This window comes from Oratosquilla oratoria, chromosome 40 (genome assembly GCF_046742065.1).
Source record: "Oratosquilla oratoria isolate Oo_2021 chromosome 40, ASM4674206v1, whole genome shotgun sequence".
NCBI classification, from domain to species: domain Eukaryota; kingdom Metazoa; phylum Arthropoda; class Malacostraca; order Stomatopoda; family Squillidae; genus Oratosquilla; species Oratosquilla oratoria.
Window position 1 is genome coordinate 28,708,106 of NC_134816.1, and position 20,000 is coordinate 28,728,105.

The following is a 20,000-nucleotide window of genomic DNA, read 5'->3' on the forward strand; positions in this document are numbered from 1 at the left end:
TTTCTTTGCGTGTCGTCCTTAGCTGGACTTCCTTGGTAGAATAAAAATTCCTAGTTTCTGTGGTTACCATTCCACGCTGCAACTCGTATGTATTCATACGTACACACGCACACACACACACACACACACAAAACCACACACGCGTATATATATATATATATATATATATATATATATATACATATAGATATATATATACATATATATATATATATACATATATATATATATACATATATATATATATATATATATTCTGATATTTGGACTGCTACATTCGTTCATAAGCTCCATATATACGTGCATGTATAAATGTTCATATGTATTTATACGAGTGTACATATAAATATATATACATACATGTACAGCTGATTGTATGGATTCTGTGTTGGTCTGATTGCTAAACCACGAATAGTTTTGATTGACGAAGTTAAGAAATAGATTAAAGGTGGAAATTAATCCAGTAGTGTTTGTTGAAATGTCATTCGCCTAAATCACCAATTAAACTGGTGGAATGTTAAAGCCATTACTTTTATCAGTAATTTTGTACAGGGGAGTGTAATTGAATGTAGTTTGATCAAATGTAGCCATGGTATAAATGTAAATCTTAATCAAGGTTTATACATTTTGGATAACCTTTTACGTACGGGATTATTCAAACAGTTTAGATTGTAAACATATAACAAGTTGACCTTACTGGAGCTGTGAACTGACACGACCTCTCCAGGTTCCTTCACACGTTGGTTTGGTTGCTTATATTCAGGGTGTTTCAGTAAGATGGACCCAACCACAAACAGTCCTTGAATAAAACGCATTCAAAAGTTAAAGGACATATAGAGCATTTATAGAATGGTTAATAAACTTGATAACCCATTAACCATTTGTGATTTTTGTGTAAATATCCCATGTTGCTATAAAGAAACATACTGCATTGGAATCGAGTTAATCTTTTTGAAGCACGTTGTACGTATACATGTTTTCTCATATGTATAATATTTTTCGTGTATTTTTTTCTAAAACCCTACAGGAGAACCAGACCCGCCGTCAAATTGCTCAGTAGTTTACCAGACTGAACACTCATTTAACGTCACCTGTGTTGCAAGCTCGAACTCTGCGACCTCCTCCTCCTCCTCCTCCTCCTCCTCCTCTTCCTTCTACTCCTCCCCTGTCTCGTTCCTGTTGACAGTTATCCCGTATGAAGAAGACAGAAACTCCTGGAACCTGACTTCGGAAAAGGCGAGCTTTAGGGTAAGTTTTCTCTTTCTCCTTTTGGTTTAGGTTCTTCTGTGTCTTGAGGATGTCTTCAGGTTCCTCGGCGTCTTGAGGTGTCTTCAGGTTCCTCGATGATGTTCTTGTTCTTTTTGTATTTTCTTCCTTCAGATCAAAAGGTAATTTTTTTTTTTTAACTTTCTAATCTCACTGTTGACTCCATGGAAACATTTTTGACGTAACCCAGCACTTAAATCTCCCAGAGATGTGAGGTAGTCTGTATGGAAATTATTCTGTAGAAATATGTTGAGAGAAAATATACAGTATCACTATTATAATAAACATTTAATAGAGCTGTTCATTTGTAATACAAAAGAATTCTTCGGTTGAGTGATCATGATTTTAAAGAACTTTGAAGTTATGCTAACCCCAATTAAAAAAAAAAAATGGAGAAAAACTTATACATTTCCTTGAGCTTCACTCAAGTGAGTTTGTTTGAGTAGAAACGACTTAGGTTACAATATTTTATATTTCAAAATCTTCAAATATCAAATAACCTTTACGTCATATATTGAGAGGCTGAATTACGAACTGAGGGGCGTTAAACTTGTACGAATATTAGACATATTTTTGAATTGTAGACTTAGGGGAATCTAGAATACTGTAAGCGAAGCCGTCTTCCAATTTTTCAAATTCACAACATTTGGTAAGCTTCTTGAGTGGGTGACGGGGATTAACTCATGGGGTTAATCATGACAAGGGTTAACCATGGGGTTAAAAGAAGTTCTAGAATGTTCTAGGAACTAGAGGGAGGCTGTTGGTGAACGGAACTAAGATTATGAAAATAGGAAAAAAGGAGATAACATGTTAGACAGTGAATAGGCAGGAAGATGGGTGGAGATAAACAGGATTCAGATGCCTTGGGGGCAACTGTAACGGAGCAGGTAACGGAGCTGTAACGGAGCTGTAACGGAATCGTAACGACCGACTCAGAGATATGAGGGTTAATATCATATGCAAACTGAAAAGTTCGAGATCTGTTACTGAAACGCTCGAAAATGTATAAGGACTGTCAGTGAAGAAGTTTGGGTTCTCATAAGTGTAATGCCTCTATACAGAGTTATACAAAGTCAGGCTAACGGATTTGAATAAGATAGACAAAGGTTTTCTGTGAAATCACTGGTACAGTCGCGAGCAAAAGATTTGATCCACGCTAGAATTCTCACAAAGTTAATATCATTTTTGTCGTGTTTATGATATATATTCCTATGTAATATTCAGCGTACAGTTAGACATTTTTTTTAAGAAAAAAAAAGTTGTCAGACAGAGAACCTGAATTTGATATTATGAAAATATCTGCGGGGGTTAACACTTTTGTGCGTGGCTGTACATAAAGAAAACGGAAAAGGAAAAGATAAGGAAATGAAGGAAATATAGGAATGGGGTGGGAAGGCATATATGAACTGAAACAATTGGTTGTTTTGAGAGATGATTAGATAACTTTATGGATAGGGATGATACGTGGTAAGGGACATGGAACTGCCTAGTGAAATTGGTACAGGAATGTCAATAAAATAAAGAGAGACGATGTGACAAAGAGAGGATTGGATTCCCGAGAGGAATGGAAATTAACTGCTCTTGTAGGCCGTCACATAAGAGAACACAAGAATGAAGGAGACTACAAGAGACCATAAGGCCTACACTAGGCAGTCCCATGTCACTTACAACATACCATCCCTATAAAGTTATCATCTCTTAAAACAAGGATTTGTTTCAGCGCTCACTACATGGTTAGTAAGTTTATTCCATTCATTAACCATTTTATTGGTAAACCAGTTCTTGCCTATTTTATTCATAAACCTAAACATGAAACTTCTTTTCTCCCATATATATAACCTTTGGAGTTCCACAGGACTCTGTTCTACCTCCCACTCTATCACTTCTCTTCATGAATCATCACTTATCCACATATTTCCCTTATGCATCTATATACTGAGAACACAATTTTCTACGAATTTCCTTAAACATCCTTCTCATTCTGAGCTCTATTGCTTTGAAGGTATAACTGCAAAGCACCTGACTTTATGTCTTGCTGTCACACTTGAATGTGATATACGCTATCATGATTTAATTTCTCATCTTCTCCACTCAAGATAATCTTCCATACACGACAAACAACGTTTTTCGTTCGCCACTTGAAACGTTCTAGTGGACTTAATTAAAAAAAGAAACTCACAGCTCTGTTGACAAGAGAGATTTAATGAAATAGGTGTTCTATGCCGCTTTACAAATCTCCTCATCCCAACACAGATACTGATCCTTATGAAGAGGACTTGTTTGTCTAGGTATGGAGAACGTTTCTCAATACTTGGAATGACCCGTGTCATTTAATCTTATGAACGTTTTCCTCTTATTAAAGATTAACTTCTTATGTGTCGCAACATTGCATCCTTATTTATCTGTGTTTTTATCAATCTATTTATTACTATATTAATTTAACTATTTATTCATTATTTACTTATATATATATTTATTTCCTAATTTAACTATTCATTCATTATTTATTTATATATATATATATATATTCATTTATCTATATATTTATTTACTAATTCAGCTATTCATTATTTATATATATATATATATATATATATATATATATATACATATATGTATATGTGTATATATGTATATAATATATATATATATATATATATATGCAAAGTAGACCACTTGGAAAAAGAAACTAACGAAGCAGAGCGCTTTCGTATATTACATCTTCAGTGCAAAAAGACTTTGCACTGAAATTGTAATATACTAAAGCGCTCTGCTTCGTTAGTTTCTTTTTCCAAGTCTACTTTGCATAAGTGAACACACGTACCCGTGTTCCTATTAGCCACATATATATATATATATATATATATATATATATATATATATATATATATATATATATATATATATATTTATTTATATTTATATTTATTTACTTATTTAACTATTCATTCATTACTTATTTATTGATTTATATATATATATATATATATATATATATATATTTATATATTTATTTTATTTATATTTATATTTATTTACTTATTTAACTATTCATTCATTACTTATTTATTGATTTATATATATATATATATATATATATATATATATATATATATATATATATATATTATATTTATTTATTTATTTATCTATTTATCGATCACTGTTTTTCAGAGCTCGGTATCTGCGTATCTCCCTTCCTTAGGAAACCACACAGCAGCACAAGACGTTCCCCCCCGCTAGTTGTGGGTTCGAGTCCCGCAATTCCCTCCTACTCCTAGCAGTGACTCCTCCGTACCTGCCCCAGGAACAGTCTCCAAAGCGCATAACGGGACAAAGGAGGGCGCGGCTATGGAGCGTCTCTAGGTGTATTCTCCTCACCTTTATCTTCCCCTAAATAGGCACTTGACATGACTTTGAGTCTGTCTACTCTTTCAGGATCGGATCTCTGCGGGGATTTTGTTTCGAGTAATCTATGGCCTTTTGCCTCACTGAAGTCTGCAGATAAATTGAGTGAATGAAGCGTTTAACTATCACTTCTTAGCCTTCGACCTAGTTATGGACCAAAAGGTCTCCTGTCGGTATGGTCTTTCTTTGCAATCCTTTGCAAGGCAAAGATATGAGAGTCGGGGAGAGGTGAAGAGGAGTGAGTTATTAGTGATGGCAAAGTAATATTTGCGGTATAAGATGAATATGCATTGGTCATTAATGAAATATATATATATATATATATATATATATACAGTATATATATATATATATATATATATACATATATATATTAACAACCACAATGCACTTTAATTCTAAGCCATCAAAGGCCAACATGCTGATATTGAAATGTGGTACTGCCCAGGACTCGAACCCGGCATTCTCATGACAAGTGCGACAGTGACTTACAAACTCCCCCCTATCGGGAGGCTAGGACGGTGCCCCTTACAGAGGGATTTGTAGCTTGGAATTTAATGAACCATGCCTTTGGTTCAACTTCGCCGGTGGTGGGGTTCGAATCGCCATCCCCCCGATCATTATTATTATTATTATTATTATCATTATTATTATTATTATTATTATTATTATTATTATTATTATTATTATTATTATTATTATTATTATTATTATTATTATTATTATTATTATTAATTCATTTTTAGTTATGCCCTATGGGGATTGGCGAATGGCCTCTACAAGCAGGAATCATATTCGAGAGTGAAAAAAAAAAAAAAAAAAAAAAATATATATATATATATATATATATATATATATATATATATATATATATATATATATACACACACACACACACACACACACACATATATATATATATATATATATACTTGTGTATGTGTATTATGTATACTGTGTATGTGTATATGCATTACTCAGACACACATAGATAAAGACAAACACATAGATTTACTCCCACACACGTACGTACACACACACACACACACACACACACACACACACACACACACACACACACACACACACACGTACACAGACACACACACAAGAAAGGAAAATGATATTAAACTTCTTCCCCCAGCATACGCGTGGAAATGAGCTCAGGGCGCGCACCTGATCAACGGTTTTGTCTTTTCTTGCTCCCTCAACGTTCTCACCTCCCTCCCTTCCTCCCTCCCTCCCTCCTCCTCCTCCTCCTCCTCTTCTTCCTCCTCCTTTACTCACTTTATATTTCTCCACTATTCAGACTCCTTCTTCTTCTTCCTTTATCTTTCTCCTATATCTCCTCTTCCTTTCTCTTAGCTTCCTCTACCTACTTCCCTCTACCTCCTCCTCCTTCTTCTCTTACTCTTCCTCCTACTACTTTCATCTCTCTTCTCTCCTCCTCCTCTTCATTTTCCTTCAACTCTTCCTCCTCCAATTCCTCTCCCTCATCTCTCACGACCTCTTCTCCTCCTACGTCTCCTCCAATTTATCTTCCTCCCTTTCCTCCTCTCTATCTCCATCCCTCTCCGTCTACTCCACTTCATCTTCCTCTTTCTCCTTGTCCTCTTTCCTTCCATCTTTATTCTCTTTTTTCTTTCTCCTCCATCTCCTTTTCTACCTCTTCCTCTCTTTCGCTTCTCCTCTATCCTATGCTTCCTCTATCTCCTCTTTATTTTTTCTCTCTTTCTTCCTTTGTTTCTCTTGCTTTTTTCTCTTTCTCTTTCTTTTTCCCCTCTTTCCTTCTTTCTTTTCTTTTTCTTTTTACTTCTACTTCTTTGATTTTCGCTTCCTTCTCATTTTACCCCTTGGTTCGTCTTCCTTTCTTCTTCTTTTGTTCTTCCTAACTCCCATTTTCCTTTCTCTTACTTCTCCTTCTATTCCTTACTCCTCCTCTTCCTCCTCCACCTCTCCTCCTCCTCCTCCTCCTTCTTTTTCTCCTCCTCCTCCACCTCTCCTCCTCTTCTTCCTTCTTCTCCTCCTCCTTCTCCTCCTCCACCTCTCCTCCAGCCTTCTACCTCTGCGAACAGCATCTTCTGGTGGGAGCGAGTTCGGTGCTCGTTGCCGCCGCTTCGATAAAATTATCTTTATGGATTTTTTTTTTTTTTTGGGGGGGGAGAGAGGCGCACGTTTTTTTTTTGTTTTTCTTCTTCTTCTTCTACACAAGTCCTCGAAAGGATCTGTAAACCGAATACTAGTGTGAATTAGGATACTTAGTTATTCCAGCCAGTGTTGAAGTGGTCTTCTCCGGGAATCCAAACAACAGCAATTCATAAACGTCGGATACGTGATAGAAGGCAGGTTAAGATTCTTTACTGTAGACCAGTGGTTCTTAATTTAATTTTTTCGGACTCGATAGCCCAGAGTTCAACTTGAAATCAACCTGATACCCATTCTGCAGCAACTTCTAACCTTTAATTTACTGAAAAAAGAGAAAACAGGTCGGTTATGAATAAACGACTTAACTTATGGGACTCTACAACTGATCTAGATTCTCGAACATGAAATTTCTAGATTCCATACCTTAGAATGAGTCCCGTGCGATGAATGTATTCACCCTGTCATTTCATCGTTGTTCATAATACTTTCCGAATTAAATGTTCGATTTTCATGTGTCATTTTTTACTTTCTATTCCTATTTTTTTGTCAAAATGATTAATGAATATTCTGATATAAAATTTTTGCCAAAGTCAGTGATTTGGGGAGAGCATATAGGCTCAGCCTCGATGATCAAAGTTCATAGAGCGTCGATGGACCAGTTTTGAACATTCAGGAACGAAATGTAATGAAACAGAATGTTGTCCCATTGGCGCGGTGGCCGCTTCAATCAAAACTAACGCTCTGGAAGTGATGCGTCAGTTTTTTTTTTAATAAATAACCCATCGGGACATTGCTTTCAGCTTTCTCCTTCCCTAGGGCTGTGTCGCGCGCGAACACACACACACACACAACCACACACACACACACACACACACACACACACACACACACACACACACACACACACACACACACACACACACACACACACACACACACACACACACACACACACACACACATACACACAAACAGACACACATACACACACACACACACACACACACACACACACACACACACACACACACACACACACACACACACACACACACACACACACACACACACACACACAAACACACGACTCGATGTCGCAAGTAGTAGCGTTCCCGGCCGCCAATATGGCGTTCCGAGTTCGAATCCCGCCCAGGGCTGAAATAATTTCAGTATGGCTACGATGTGAGTCGTTACTCCAACTCTCGTGGGCGGGGTGTTGGGTGTATGTGTGCGTGTAAGGTCACAGCTTTACCCATAGCTCGGTCATATATGAGCTCTGACCTCTATTCCGGGAGGGAAATATGTGTCGATCACGAGTCCAACACGTGATCGAAGACAATAGTGAATCACAAACAGAATATGTCTGCGCAGATAATATGTCGGAATATGTCTACTCAGATATATGATATGTCGGAATATGTCTACTCAGAGATATGACACGTCGGAATATGTTTGTGTAGATACATAATATGTCGAAATATGTCTAAGCAGAGAGATGATACGTCGCAATACGTTTACGAAGATATACGAGTGTATAATACGTCGGAATATGTTTACGAAGATATACAAGTATATAATACATCGGAATATGTTCACGGAGAGAAATATGTCGGAATATGTCTACGCAGAGATATGATACGTCGGAATATGATTACGAAGATATACGAGAATATGATACGTCGAAATATGTTCACGGAGAGAAATATGTCAGAATATGTCTACACAGAGATATGATACGTCAGAATATGATTACGAAGATATACGAGTATATAATACGTCGAAATATGTTCACGGAGAGAAATATGTCGGAATACGTCTACGCAGAGATATGATACGTCGGAATACGTTTACGAAGATATACGAGTATATAGTACGTCGGAATATGTTCACGGAGAGAAATATGTCGGAATACGTCTACACAGAGATATGATACGTCGGAATATGATTACGAAGATATACGAGTATATATTACGTCGGAATATGCTCACGAAGAGAAATATGTCGGAATATGTCTACTCAGAGATATGATACGTCGGAATATGATTACGAAGATATACGAGTATATATTACGTCGGAATATGCTCACGAAGAGAAATATGTCGGAATATGTCTACTCAGAGATATGATACGTTGGAATATGATTACGAAGATATACGAGTATATGATACGTCGGAATATGTTCACGGAGAGAAATATGTCGGAATATGTCTACGCAGAGATATGATACGTCGGAATATGATTACGAAGATATACGAGTATATAGTACGTCGGAATATGTTCACGGAGAGAAATATGTCGGAATATGTCTACGCAGAGATATGATACGTCGGAATACGTTTACAAAGATATACGAATATATAATACATCGGAATATGTTCACGGAGAGAAATATGTCGGAATACGTCTACGCAGAGATATGATACGTCAGAATATGATTACGAAGATATACGAGTATATAGTACGTCGGAATATGTTCACGGAGAGAAATATGTCGGAATACGTCTACACAGAGATATGATACGTCGGAATATGATTACGAAGATATATGAATATATATTACGTCGGAATTTGCTCACGGAGAGAAATATTTCGGAATATGTCTACACAGAGATATGTTACGTCGGAATATGATTACGAAGATATACGAGTATATATTACGTCGGAATATGCTCACGGAGAGAAATATGTCGGAATATGTCTACACAGAGATATGATACGTTGGGATATGATTACGAAGTTATACGAGTATACGTCGGAATATGCTCACGGAGAGAAATATGTCGGAATATGTCTACGCAGAGATATGATACGTCAGAATATGATTACGAAGATATACGAGTATATAGTACGTCGGAATATGTTCATGAAGAGAAATATGTCGGAATATGTCTACGCAGAGATATGATACGTCGGAATATGATTACGAAGATATACGAGTATATGTCGAAATATGTTCACGGAGAGAAATATGTCGGAATATGTCTACACAGAGATATGATACGTTGGAATATGATTACGAAGATATACGCGTATATAGTACGTCGAAATACGTTCACGGAGAGAAATATGTCGGAATACGTCTACGCAGAGATATGATACGTCGGAATATGATTACGAAGATATACGAGTATATATTACGTCGAAATGCTCACGGAGAGAAATATGTCGGAATACGTCTACACAGAGATATGATACGTCGGAATATGATTACGAAGATATACGAGTATATATTACGTCGCAATATGCTCACGGAGAGAAATATGTCGGAACACGTCTACGCAGAGATATGATACGTTGGAATATGTTCACGGAGAGAAATATGTCGGAATACGTCTACACAGAGATATGATACGTCGGAATATGATTACGAAGATATACGAGTATATATTACGTCGGAATATGTTCACGGAGAGAAATATGTCGGAATACGTCTACACAGAGATATGATACGTCGGAATATGATTACGAAGATATACGAATATATATTACGTCGGAATATGCTCACGGAGAGAAATGTCGGAATATGTCTACTCAGAAATATGATACGTCGGAATATGATTACGAAGTTATACGAGTATATATTACGTCGGAATATGCTCACGGAGAGAAATATGTCGGAATATGTCTACACAGAGATATGATACGTTGGGATATGATTACGAAGTTATACTATAATACGTCGGAATATGTTCATGAAGAGAAATATGTCGGAATATGTCTACGCAGAGATATGATACGTCGGAATATGATTACGAAGATATACGAGTATATGTCGAAATATGTTCACGGAGAGAAATATGTCGGAATATGTCTACGCAGATATATGATACGTCAGAATATGATTACGAAGATATACGAGTATATATTACGTCGGAATATGCTCACGGAGAGAAATATGTCGGAACACGTCTACGCAGAGATATGATACGTTGGAATATGATTACGAAGATATACGAGTATATAGTACGTCGGAATATGTTCATGAAGAGAAATATGTCGGAATATGTCTACTCAGAGATATGATACGTTGGAATATGATTACGAAGATATACGAGTATATGATACGTCGGAATATGTTCACGGAGAGAAATATGTCGGAATATGATTACGAAGATATACGAGTATATATTACGTCGGAATATGCTCACGGAGAGAAATATGTCGGAATATGTCTACGCAGAGATATGATACGTCAGAATATGATTACGAAGATATACGAGTATATAGTACGTCGGAATATGTTCACGGAGAGAAATATGTCGGAATACGTCTACACAGAGATATGATACGTCGGAATATGATTACGAAGATATACGAGTATATATTACGTCGGAATATGTTCACGGAGAGAAATATGTCGGAATACGTCTACACAGAGATATGATACGTCGGAATATGATTACGAAGATATATGAATATATATTACGTCGGAATTTGCTCACGGAGAGAAATATTTCGGAATATGTCTACACAGAGATATGTTACGTCGGAATATGATTACGAAGATATACGAGTATATATTACGTCGGAATATGCTCACGGATAAAAATATGTCGGAATATGTCTACGCAGCGATATGATACGTTGAAATATTATTACGAAGATATACGAGTATATGATACGTCGGAATATGCTCACGGAGAGAAATATGTCGGAATATGTCTACGCAGAGATATGATACGTCGGAATATGATTACGAAGATATACGAGTATACGTCGGAATATGCTCACGGAGAGAAATATGTCGGAATATGTCTACGCAGAGATATGATACGTCAGAATATGATTACGAAGATATACGAGTATATATTACGTCGGAATATGCTCACGGAGAGAAATATGTCGGAATATGTCTACGCAGAGATATGATACGTCGGAATATGATTACGAAGATATACGAGTATATATTACGTCGGAATATGTTCACGGAGAGAAATATGTCGGAATATGTCTACACAGAGATATGATACGTCGGAATATGATTACGAAGATATACGAGTATACGTCGGAATATGCTCACGGAGAGAAATATGTCGGAATATGTCTACTCAGAGATATGATACGTCGGAATATGATTACGAAGATATACGAGTATACGTCGGAATATGCTCACGGAGAGAAATATGTCGGAATATGTCTACGCAGAGATATGATACGTCGGAATATAATTACGAAGATATGCGAGTATATAGTACGTCGGAATATGTTCACGGAGAGAAATATGTCGGAATATGTCTACGCAGATATATGATACGTCAGAATATGATTACGAAGATATACGAGTATATATTACGTCGGAATATGCTCACGGAGAGAAATATGTCGGAATATGTCTACTCAGAGATATGATACGTCGGAATATGATTACGAAGATATACGAGTACATATTACGTCGGAATATGTTCACGGAGAGAAATATGTCGGAATATGTCTGCACAGAGATATGATACGTCGGAATATGTTCACAGAGAGAAATATGTCGGAATATGTCTACGCAGAGATATGATACGTCGGAATATGATTACGAAGATATATGAGTATATGATACGTCGGAATATGTTCACGGAGAGAAATATGTCGGAATATGTTCCTTTGGCAAAGTAAAGCGAACTCCAGTCCATGAGCTCAAGCTCGGAAATGGACCGTCTTGGGAGCTCTTGCAAGCCAAACTATTGGCAAAGACATCAATTATATGAGACGGCGAGCGGAATGACCGAAATGTTTCGTCTTGTTTTTCAAAATGACGTGGCCCTCTTTCCCTTCAGAGGCAGCTCGTTCGTTCATTTAGTCTTTCTGGAAAGAAAAAAAAAAAAAAAATGCTGGAAGATTTCGGAACACGGGCGTGAACGATTCGTGACCAAATCCTAGATTATGTTTTAGTTCCACGCAAATATAGAAAATCTTTCAATATTTAGAAAAATGTGTGTGTGTGTGTGTGCGTGTGCGTGTGCGTGTGTGTGTGTGTGTGTAATGGTAACAAATTATGATAATAAACGATTTATCAAGTTAACAGCGATAAAGATACACCGACAAAATACAATTTGTTTAAATCTTAGAACTAGTCTAATTTAAGTGCATAATGTGCAGGGCGTTGCTGTTGTTCGCATATGATGGTGACAATCTTCCCCTTGTGATAATCACTCGCAGTACCAGTTTCCTGTGACCGGGTGTGTGTGCGTGCGCACGTGTGTGTGTATATGTATGTGAGTATGTGTTGGACTCGTGATCGACAGCTATTTCCCTCCCGGAAGAGAGCTCAGAGCTCCTATGACCGATCTATGGGTAATGCTATGACCTTACACACACACACACACACACACACACACACACACACACACACACACACACACACACACACACACACACACACACACACACACACACACACACAACTCCCCGCCCACGAGAGTCAGAGTGACGACCCGAAGCGCAGCGATACCGAAATAATTTCGGCCCTGGGCAGGATTCGAACCAGGTACTGCGAGCACCACCGTACCTGACAGTCCAGTACTCTATCAACCGCGCCACCGCGTGTCATGTGCGTATGTATAATGTATATTTATGCGTAGTCATACGGGTTTGTATACATTATTCACACTGACAGCAAAAAATAACAATGTATATGATAAGATTATAAACATATTCCATAAAGAAATGTTAAGTGAATGTTCAATTTCATCCCTCAAAAAAAAAAAAAAAAAAAAAAAAGAATCTGAAGCTTGGATCACACGAGGAATTTTATCGTCAACTAGTTGACGATATCGTCGTCACAAGAGATGGACATTTCCGTCAACTCGTGGTGACACGATCTAAAGTGGAGTCGGCTTAAATCCTCTTTATCGGATTAATCCAATGGCTCTTGTTACTCACCATTATGAAGTTAGGAAACGGATTAGGTAATGGCAATTAAGCGATAAGTTTAGCTATGAAACGAGTTATGCAATTAGAACGTCTCTGGTGTAAGTGAATACTGTTCTTAGGACTGTTCTTCTAGAATAGATTATACTCTTTCATAAAAAACATTTTATTTTTGCAATGTCTCTTTTGGTATACGAAAACTCTTTATTCATGTAACACAGGAACTAGATTTTTTACTTAGAGAAACTCACGCGACCCAAAAAAAAAAAAAAAAAAAAAAAAGAATCTGCTGGTCATTGTCGATATCCCCGGAATTAATTGCCGGATTTTCCTCCACGTGATAATATGAACCTTTGCCGCTACTTGGAACTAATTGGCCCTTACGATTTTAAAAAAACTCGGCAATTTGCGCCTCCTCTGATTTTTACCAGCGTGGTATAGCGGTAACCTCACCTACAGCGGCGCCATTTTGTCCCCAAAGATAGAAACGCTGGTAAACTACAGTCCATAACAACAACAATAACAATCACCCAGAAGGATGACATCATTCACTTATCGGTAACCACCTAATCATGCCCATAGGAAGTGTGTGTGTGTGTGTGTGTGTGTGTGTGTGTGTGTGTGTGTGTGTGTGTGTGTGTGTGTGTGTGTGTGTGTGTGTGTGTATGTGTGTATTCACCTTTCACCTTGATCTTTGGATCACGTGTTGGACTCGTGATCAACAGCTATTTCCCTCCCGGAAGAGAGCTCAGAGCTCGTATGACCGATCTATGGGTAATGCTATGTGTGTGTGTGTGTGTGTGTGTGTGTGTGTGTGTACGCGCTTATTGTTTTGGGTGGGTAGGAAGTTTTGAAGTGCCTTTGCATATTTGAATTGACGTATACATTACAGGGAATTCAGTCTTTGGTAATATGAAAATACATTGGAAAGCTGTATGTAGCGGATGGTGTGTTTACACAGAAGAATCCTATTTTGGACTTTGTAGGGTAAGGAGCTTATTTTCAAACAATAATAACGACTATCTCTTGTTACGAAGACCCAAAAATTTGATAAAAAAAAACGCACACACTAGTCATACAAAATGTGGTACGTCTGTGCATCCTCACAAAGAAACCGACCAATCATATTGCTTGCTTGGCAGGGGGCGTGGCTTCCGCGCAAATATGGACAAGCATTACCTTAATTTTAAGAACTTTATTTTTTTTTGTACTAGACACTGGTGACTCAGACAATGCGACGTACAGGCCAACTTGGATAACGGCTATCTCATTCTATAGAAACTCGATTTTTTTTTTTTTTTTTTTTTTTTTTTTTTTGTCTTAGACACTTGTGACTCACACACGGTGTCATGTACCGGCAGGTCGACGGCGTAGAGGCCGGACGGGACTTCCGGGTCCAGATCTCGGCCTTCAACCGACACGGGTCCAGCATTAATGTGGCGCTCAATGCCTCGTCGCTTCAGCCCAAGCTTCCACAGAGCCAAGGTGGGTAAACTCTATCCCTGTCTACTACATTATAGTGTAACCTTTTCCGACCCTTGCACCCCTGTAGTAGTCCTGTCTAGGCAGTCTAGCATTTCCTTGACTCTGGCTACCATCTGATTACGAGAAGGATAAAGGATAGTGAAGTACTGCCATGTATTTAGCACTTACCAGCACCCCCTAAAATTTATTTCAGCCCTTACCAGCACCCCTTAAAATGTATTTCAGCACTTCCCAGCGCCCCCTAAAACATAATCAGCACTTCCCAGCACCCCTTAAAATGTATTTCAGCACTTCCCAGCACTCCCTAAAATTTATTTCAGCACTTCCCAGCACCCCTTAAAATTTATTTCAGCACTTCCCAGCACCCCCTAAAATTTATTTCAGCCCTCCCCAGCACTCCCTAAAATATATTTCAGCCCTTGTCAGCACATTTGAAATTAATTTCAACACTTTCCAGCACCCACTAAAATTTATTTCGCCCCTTCCAAGCACCCCCTAAAATTCATTTCAGCACTTTCCAGCACCCCCTAAAATTTATTTCAGCACTTTCCAGCACCCCTTAAGATTTATTTCAGCACTTCCCAGCACCCCCTAAAATTGAATTCAGCACGCCCAGGCGGTACTAGCGGTCCAGGTTAAGAAACATTGCGTTAAAACAACACCATTGCATGTTATAGTTACCTGGTGGCGTCATCGGAAACGTGCTGGTCTCGTATTTGCTTAGTCATGGGTTCGAAACCCACACTCCTCTCCAATTCTCAGCAGTCACTGTTTGTTACGTGCCTTAACAATCCCTAAAGTGCATAATAGGGTGAATCTTACGGTTTCGATATCAGACACTCTGTTAGTGTCTAGACCTCCTAGAAGACGTAATCTACCACCAAAATCTCCTAGACCTTCATCTAGGTCGACTACCAGTCTACTCCTGTATGCACCGAATGCATATGTGCAGTGCTGATAGTATAAGCAGAGGTGGTAGATGAAGGTCTAGGAGATTTTGGTGGTAGATTACGTCTTCTAGGAGGTCTAGACGCTAACAACTCAGCTCCTCCTGGTGTAAACCCCCTCACCTTCCTTCTATTGCATGTTGTCATACTAATGCCCCTTTTGATCCACCGAGGTAAGTGGTTCTCAGTGGTTCCACGTTGGAACCCAAACGTACACACACCCAAGGTGAGTACACGCTATTCTTTACGGCAGAACTATTGTGTGTTGTCATGCTAATTACCTTGATGGGGCAGCGAGGTGAAACATTTTAGTTTTTTATCCATTCAGGGTATTTTTTTTTATCTGCAATAAATGGTGCTTCTATCATTATGGATAAGAAAGAGATAGCGTAATAAAAATATTTGAAAAAAATCAGGATAGCAGAACGGAAGAATAATACAACTTAGAATAGATCAGCTATTTTTTTTAGTGAGGATTAGTTTTCAATCATAAAAGATAGATGTGTGACTCTGGTCTGTAAGGGTGACCTAACGAAGGGTCTTAAATCCCCCTCGGTAAACCTTTTCGGTTTGGTATGGCGAGACCATTTCGTTCGGATGCCGAGGCGTCACCGTATTGAGGGTATGTTTATGTTGTCTAAACTTCAATCCAATAAGAACTTGAAGCAGTTTGCCAGATGCATGAGAGAGAGAGACATTTTCAATAAGGCGACGCCCTCTCAGTTCCGTAGCTGAAACGGTGCCTTTGTGAAGGAGTAGACCCCTTAGCTGAGGCATAGTAGTGTGTGTTTTTGTGCTTTGTTAAAGACACACACACACACACACACACACACACACACACACACACACACACACACACACACACACACACACACACACACACATATTTGAGGCAAGATATGACAAATTGGAGAGGAGACGCTCTTTTCCTGTACACTACAATTAAGTATATACAGTTAGATAAGCACACACACACACACACACACACACACACACACACACACACATACACACACACAAAGATTGTCTAAACCGGAACTACCAACCCTGGAACAAAGAAGCGAAAGAGATCTATTGGCCATTTATAGAATCATGAAAGGCATGGAAGTCCTTGGCAGAGAAGACTTATTAAAGTGGGATAAAAGAAAAATAAGGTGACATGAAAAAAAACTAAAAAAAGGATATTTATAGAAGAAATCTGAAAAAAAAAAAAAATAGTTTTCCACACAGAGTGATGGATGTCTGGAACAAATTGGACGAAACAATAGCTTGTGCAAACACCATACATGAATTTAAGAACAAACTAGATGCCGAGAGAAACAAAGACGGAGCACTACGAGCATAGCTCTCCTTTCCGTATAATATAACTAGGTAAATACAACTAGGTAAACACACACATACACAAACACACACATAAAAAGCACTTAGTTGAAGTGTATGGAAAACTAGTTGATAATTCTGTACAACAATAAGTTAAAGAAAGCACTGTTTATTCACGAATGAGATGCGTAGTGCCACAGGGAACAGTCTTGAGCTTGTGCTCTGCTCCATGTTTTAGTTAGTAAGTCAAGATTATCCCTTTTACTAAGATTTTCTATTTCAATTATGTAAAGCTCTTGATTCTGAAAACCCATTGTTATACCCGAGTTTATGAAAGGCATAGTGTACATTTTATCACATAACATCAGTGAATTTACAGTTAATATGCAAACAGAAGAAAATGAGGAGTGTGTGCTAGGAGGCGCTGATTAGCTGCGGCCGAAGCCGTCACCTTTGTTCTGTTATGCCCTTTGGGGACTGTTGGGACAGGAGGTAACAAAGAGTCTTTTGTGGGAATCTTAGAGGAGTGATGGATTCGAACCCACAACTAAGTGAATGCGAGAGGAGCACGCTTCCGATGACGCCACCAGGGCATAGAGTGGAGGGACAAATCACCGGGTACAGAGGACCTGATGGCGAGGGGTAGCGCGTAGTTGGCTAAATGTCCGGGTGACCCGTAAAGATGTTAAGATACGACTTGTAGGTCAACAGTGCTCGTGTCCTTGGAGCGAGGTTTGCAAAAGGTTCATGAAATGAATCATAACACCTGTTCAGCTCACGTGTGTTCCTATTTCGTGGGTTCGAATCCCGCACTTATCTTCGGCTGTAGGGTCCTCACCCTCTTCTATATAAAAAGAGGAAAGCCTAAATTGTTTGGAACATTAAAAAAAAAAAAAAAAAAAAAAAAAAAAAATTACAACTCATGATTACAAAGGGTCTTGTTCAATCCTAATGGGTATTAGTGAATGCCACTTGCCTAGGCTATTCGTGCATCTAAAGGAGTTATCCCACTCGGTTTCCATAGGTTTTATTAGCGCCGACAGTTGAGAGTTCGATAGAGTAAAATCGACTTCGGTTGCAATATTTTATTTTTCAAATCTCCAAATATCAAATTATCTTTCCGTCATACATAGCAAAGCTGAGTGATGAACTAAGAAAATATAAACCTATATGAACGATAGACATACTGTTGAAATGCTTTTAGAGGGGTGTCTAACGGTTCGTCGAACGCGGTTCGACAGACACGTGTTTAAAGTGATGTGTGAACGTGTGAACGGGGTATTTGGGGTTTAACCAACGTGTTCGACAACCAAATACCCCGTTCACACATCACTTCAAACACGTGTCTGTCGAACCACGTTCGACGGACCGTTAGACTGTGGAAACCCCATCTTAGAAAAGTCTAGATTTCTGTAAGCGAGGTCATATTCTAACTATGGAGGTAGGATGTGTGTGTGTGTGGGGGGGGGGAGGAATAGATCAGAGTGATATCCCCTTAAGTTGACGCCTTTGGTCGTGGCTAAGAGCCTCCTGGTGTGTGTCTGAGGTCCTCACAACATCGCTGGTATACGCGTTAATGGAAGTGAACAAATGCTGCTTATTTGATACCTTCAATACAGTGGCAAATTTTTGTGCCTTCTGCTCGTCCTTATAACAGACGACTTTATTCATCTTAAGAGGTAAATTATGGTCCAAAAAATGGGGTGGAGGGGGGGGGAAGGAGAAGGGGAGAGTCTAGACCATCCAGGTAACTTTTCAGGTCTTAGAAACACCTCTCTATTTTGAGATAAAGAAGAAGAAGAAGAAAATGGCCTCGTCCTCGCCGGAAGCAAACCTGCAGTTTACTCCTCCGTATTGAAGAAGATAACGACGTGGTGAGAAAAATGTGGAGATTTACGTCCTGTGGACACACTCACATATTCCAGTGCCAAGTATTACGGCACTCTGGCCCGTGATTCATGGCACTGTGGGGAGGAGCACGTCATTACTGGCAGCGCCTAGCACCGCATGTAATGGCAGTATGACACCTACCCTCACAGCCTTCACTTCAAGCGGACATTTCTTCATCTATTTGTGCGGAGCGTGTGAGGCTAGGAGGTCCGGACGCGCCTCGTTAGCGGGTGAACTCGTGTCCGGTTTCTCTTCAGTCCCGGTGGATATGAATGTCTGAGCATAGAGTGAAAAGTTGACGGATACAAACGGAGAAATGTTGGACGTAAAATAGAAATTGACGAAAGGGAGCTCAGAGTACTCCACGTGAGGATGGGACATTTATCAAATGTACATTTCTTTTGTTGAAACTTTTTTTTTTTTTTTTTAATATACAGACGTAGATGGAAAGGGATAATGGGACAAAGCATCACACGGGGTGCCACTTAAACTCTTTCTACCTACAGGAATGAAATGGAGTGGGATGAAATATGAAACAGTCCTCTTTTTTTTTTTCTTCCTGATCTGAGTCTATGTGCTTGAAACACCTTCAACAAGTCCTTTGATAAAAGTCCCACCATCACATTTTGTCTACTCTGGACAGAAAAGTTTTTCTTTGTTTAAGATCTTTATCTGTTCCAT

At 38.6% G+C, this 20,000-nt stretch overlaps 1 protein-coding gene across 1 annotated transcript in view; it reads left to right on the top strand.

Moving 5' to 3' along the window:
* LOC143020517 (uncharacterized) overlaps window positions 1-20,000 on the top strand; it is a 573,089-nt gene that overhangs the window by 547,117 nt on the left and 5,972 nt on the right. The window contains exons 15-16 of the mRNA XM_076176946.1: window positions 1,028-1,248; window positions 15,039-15,162. Of these exons, the coding sequence (XP_076033061.1) occupies window positions 1,028-1,248; window positions 15,039-15,162 (345 nt within the window). The remainder of the gene's footprint in view (window positions 1-1,027; window positions 1,249-15,038; window positions 15,163-20,000) is intronic.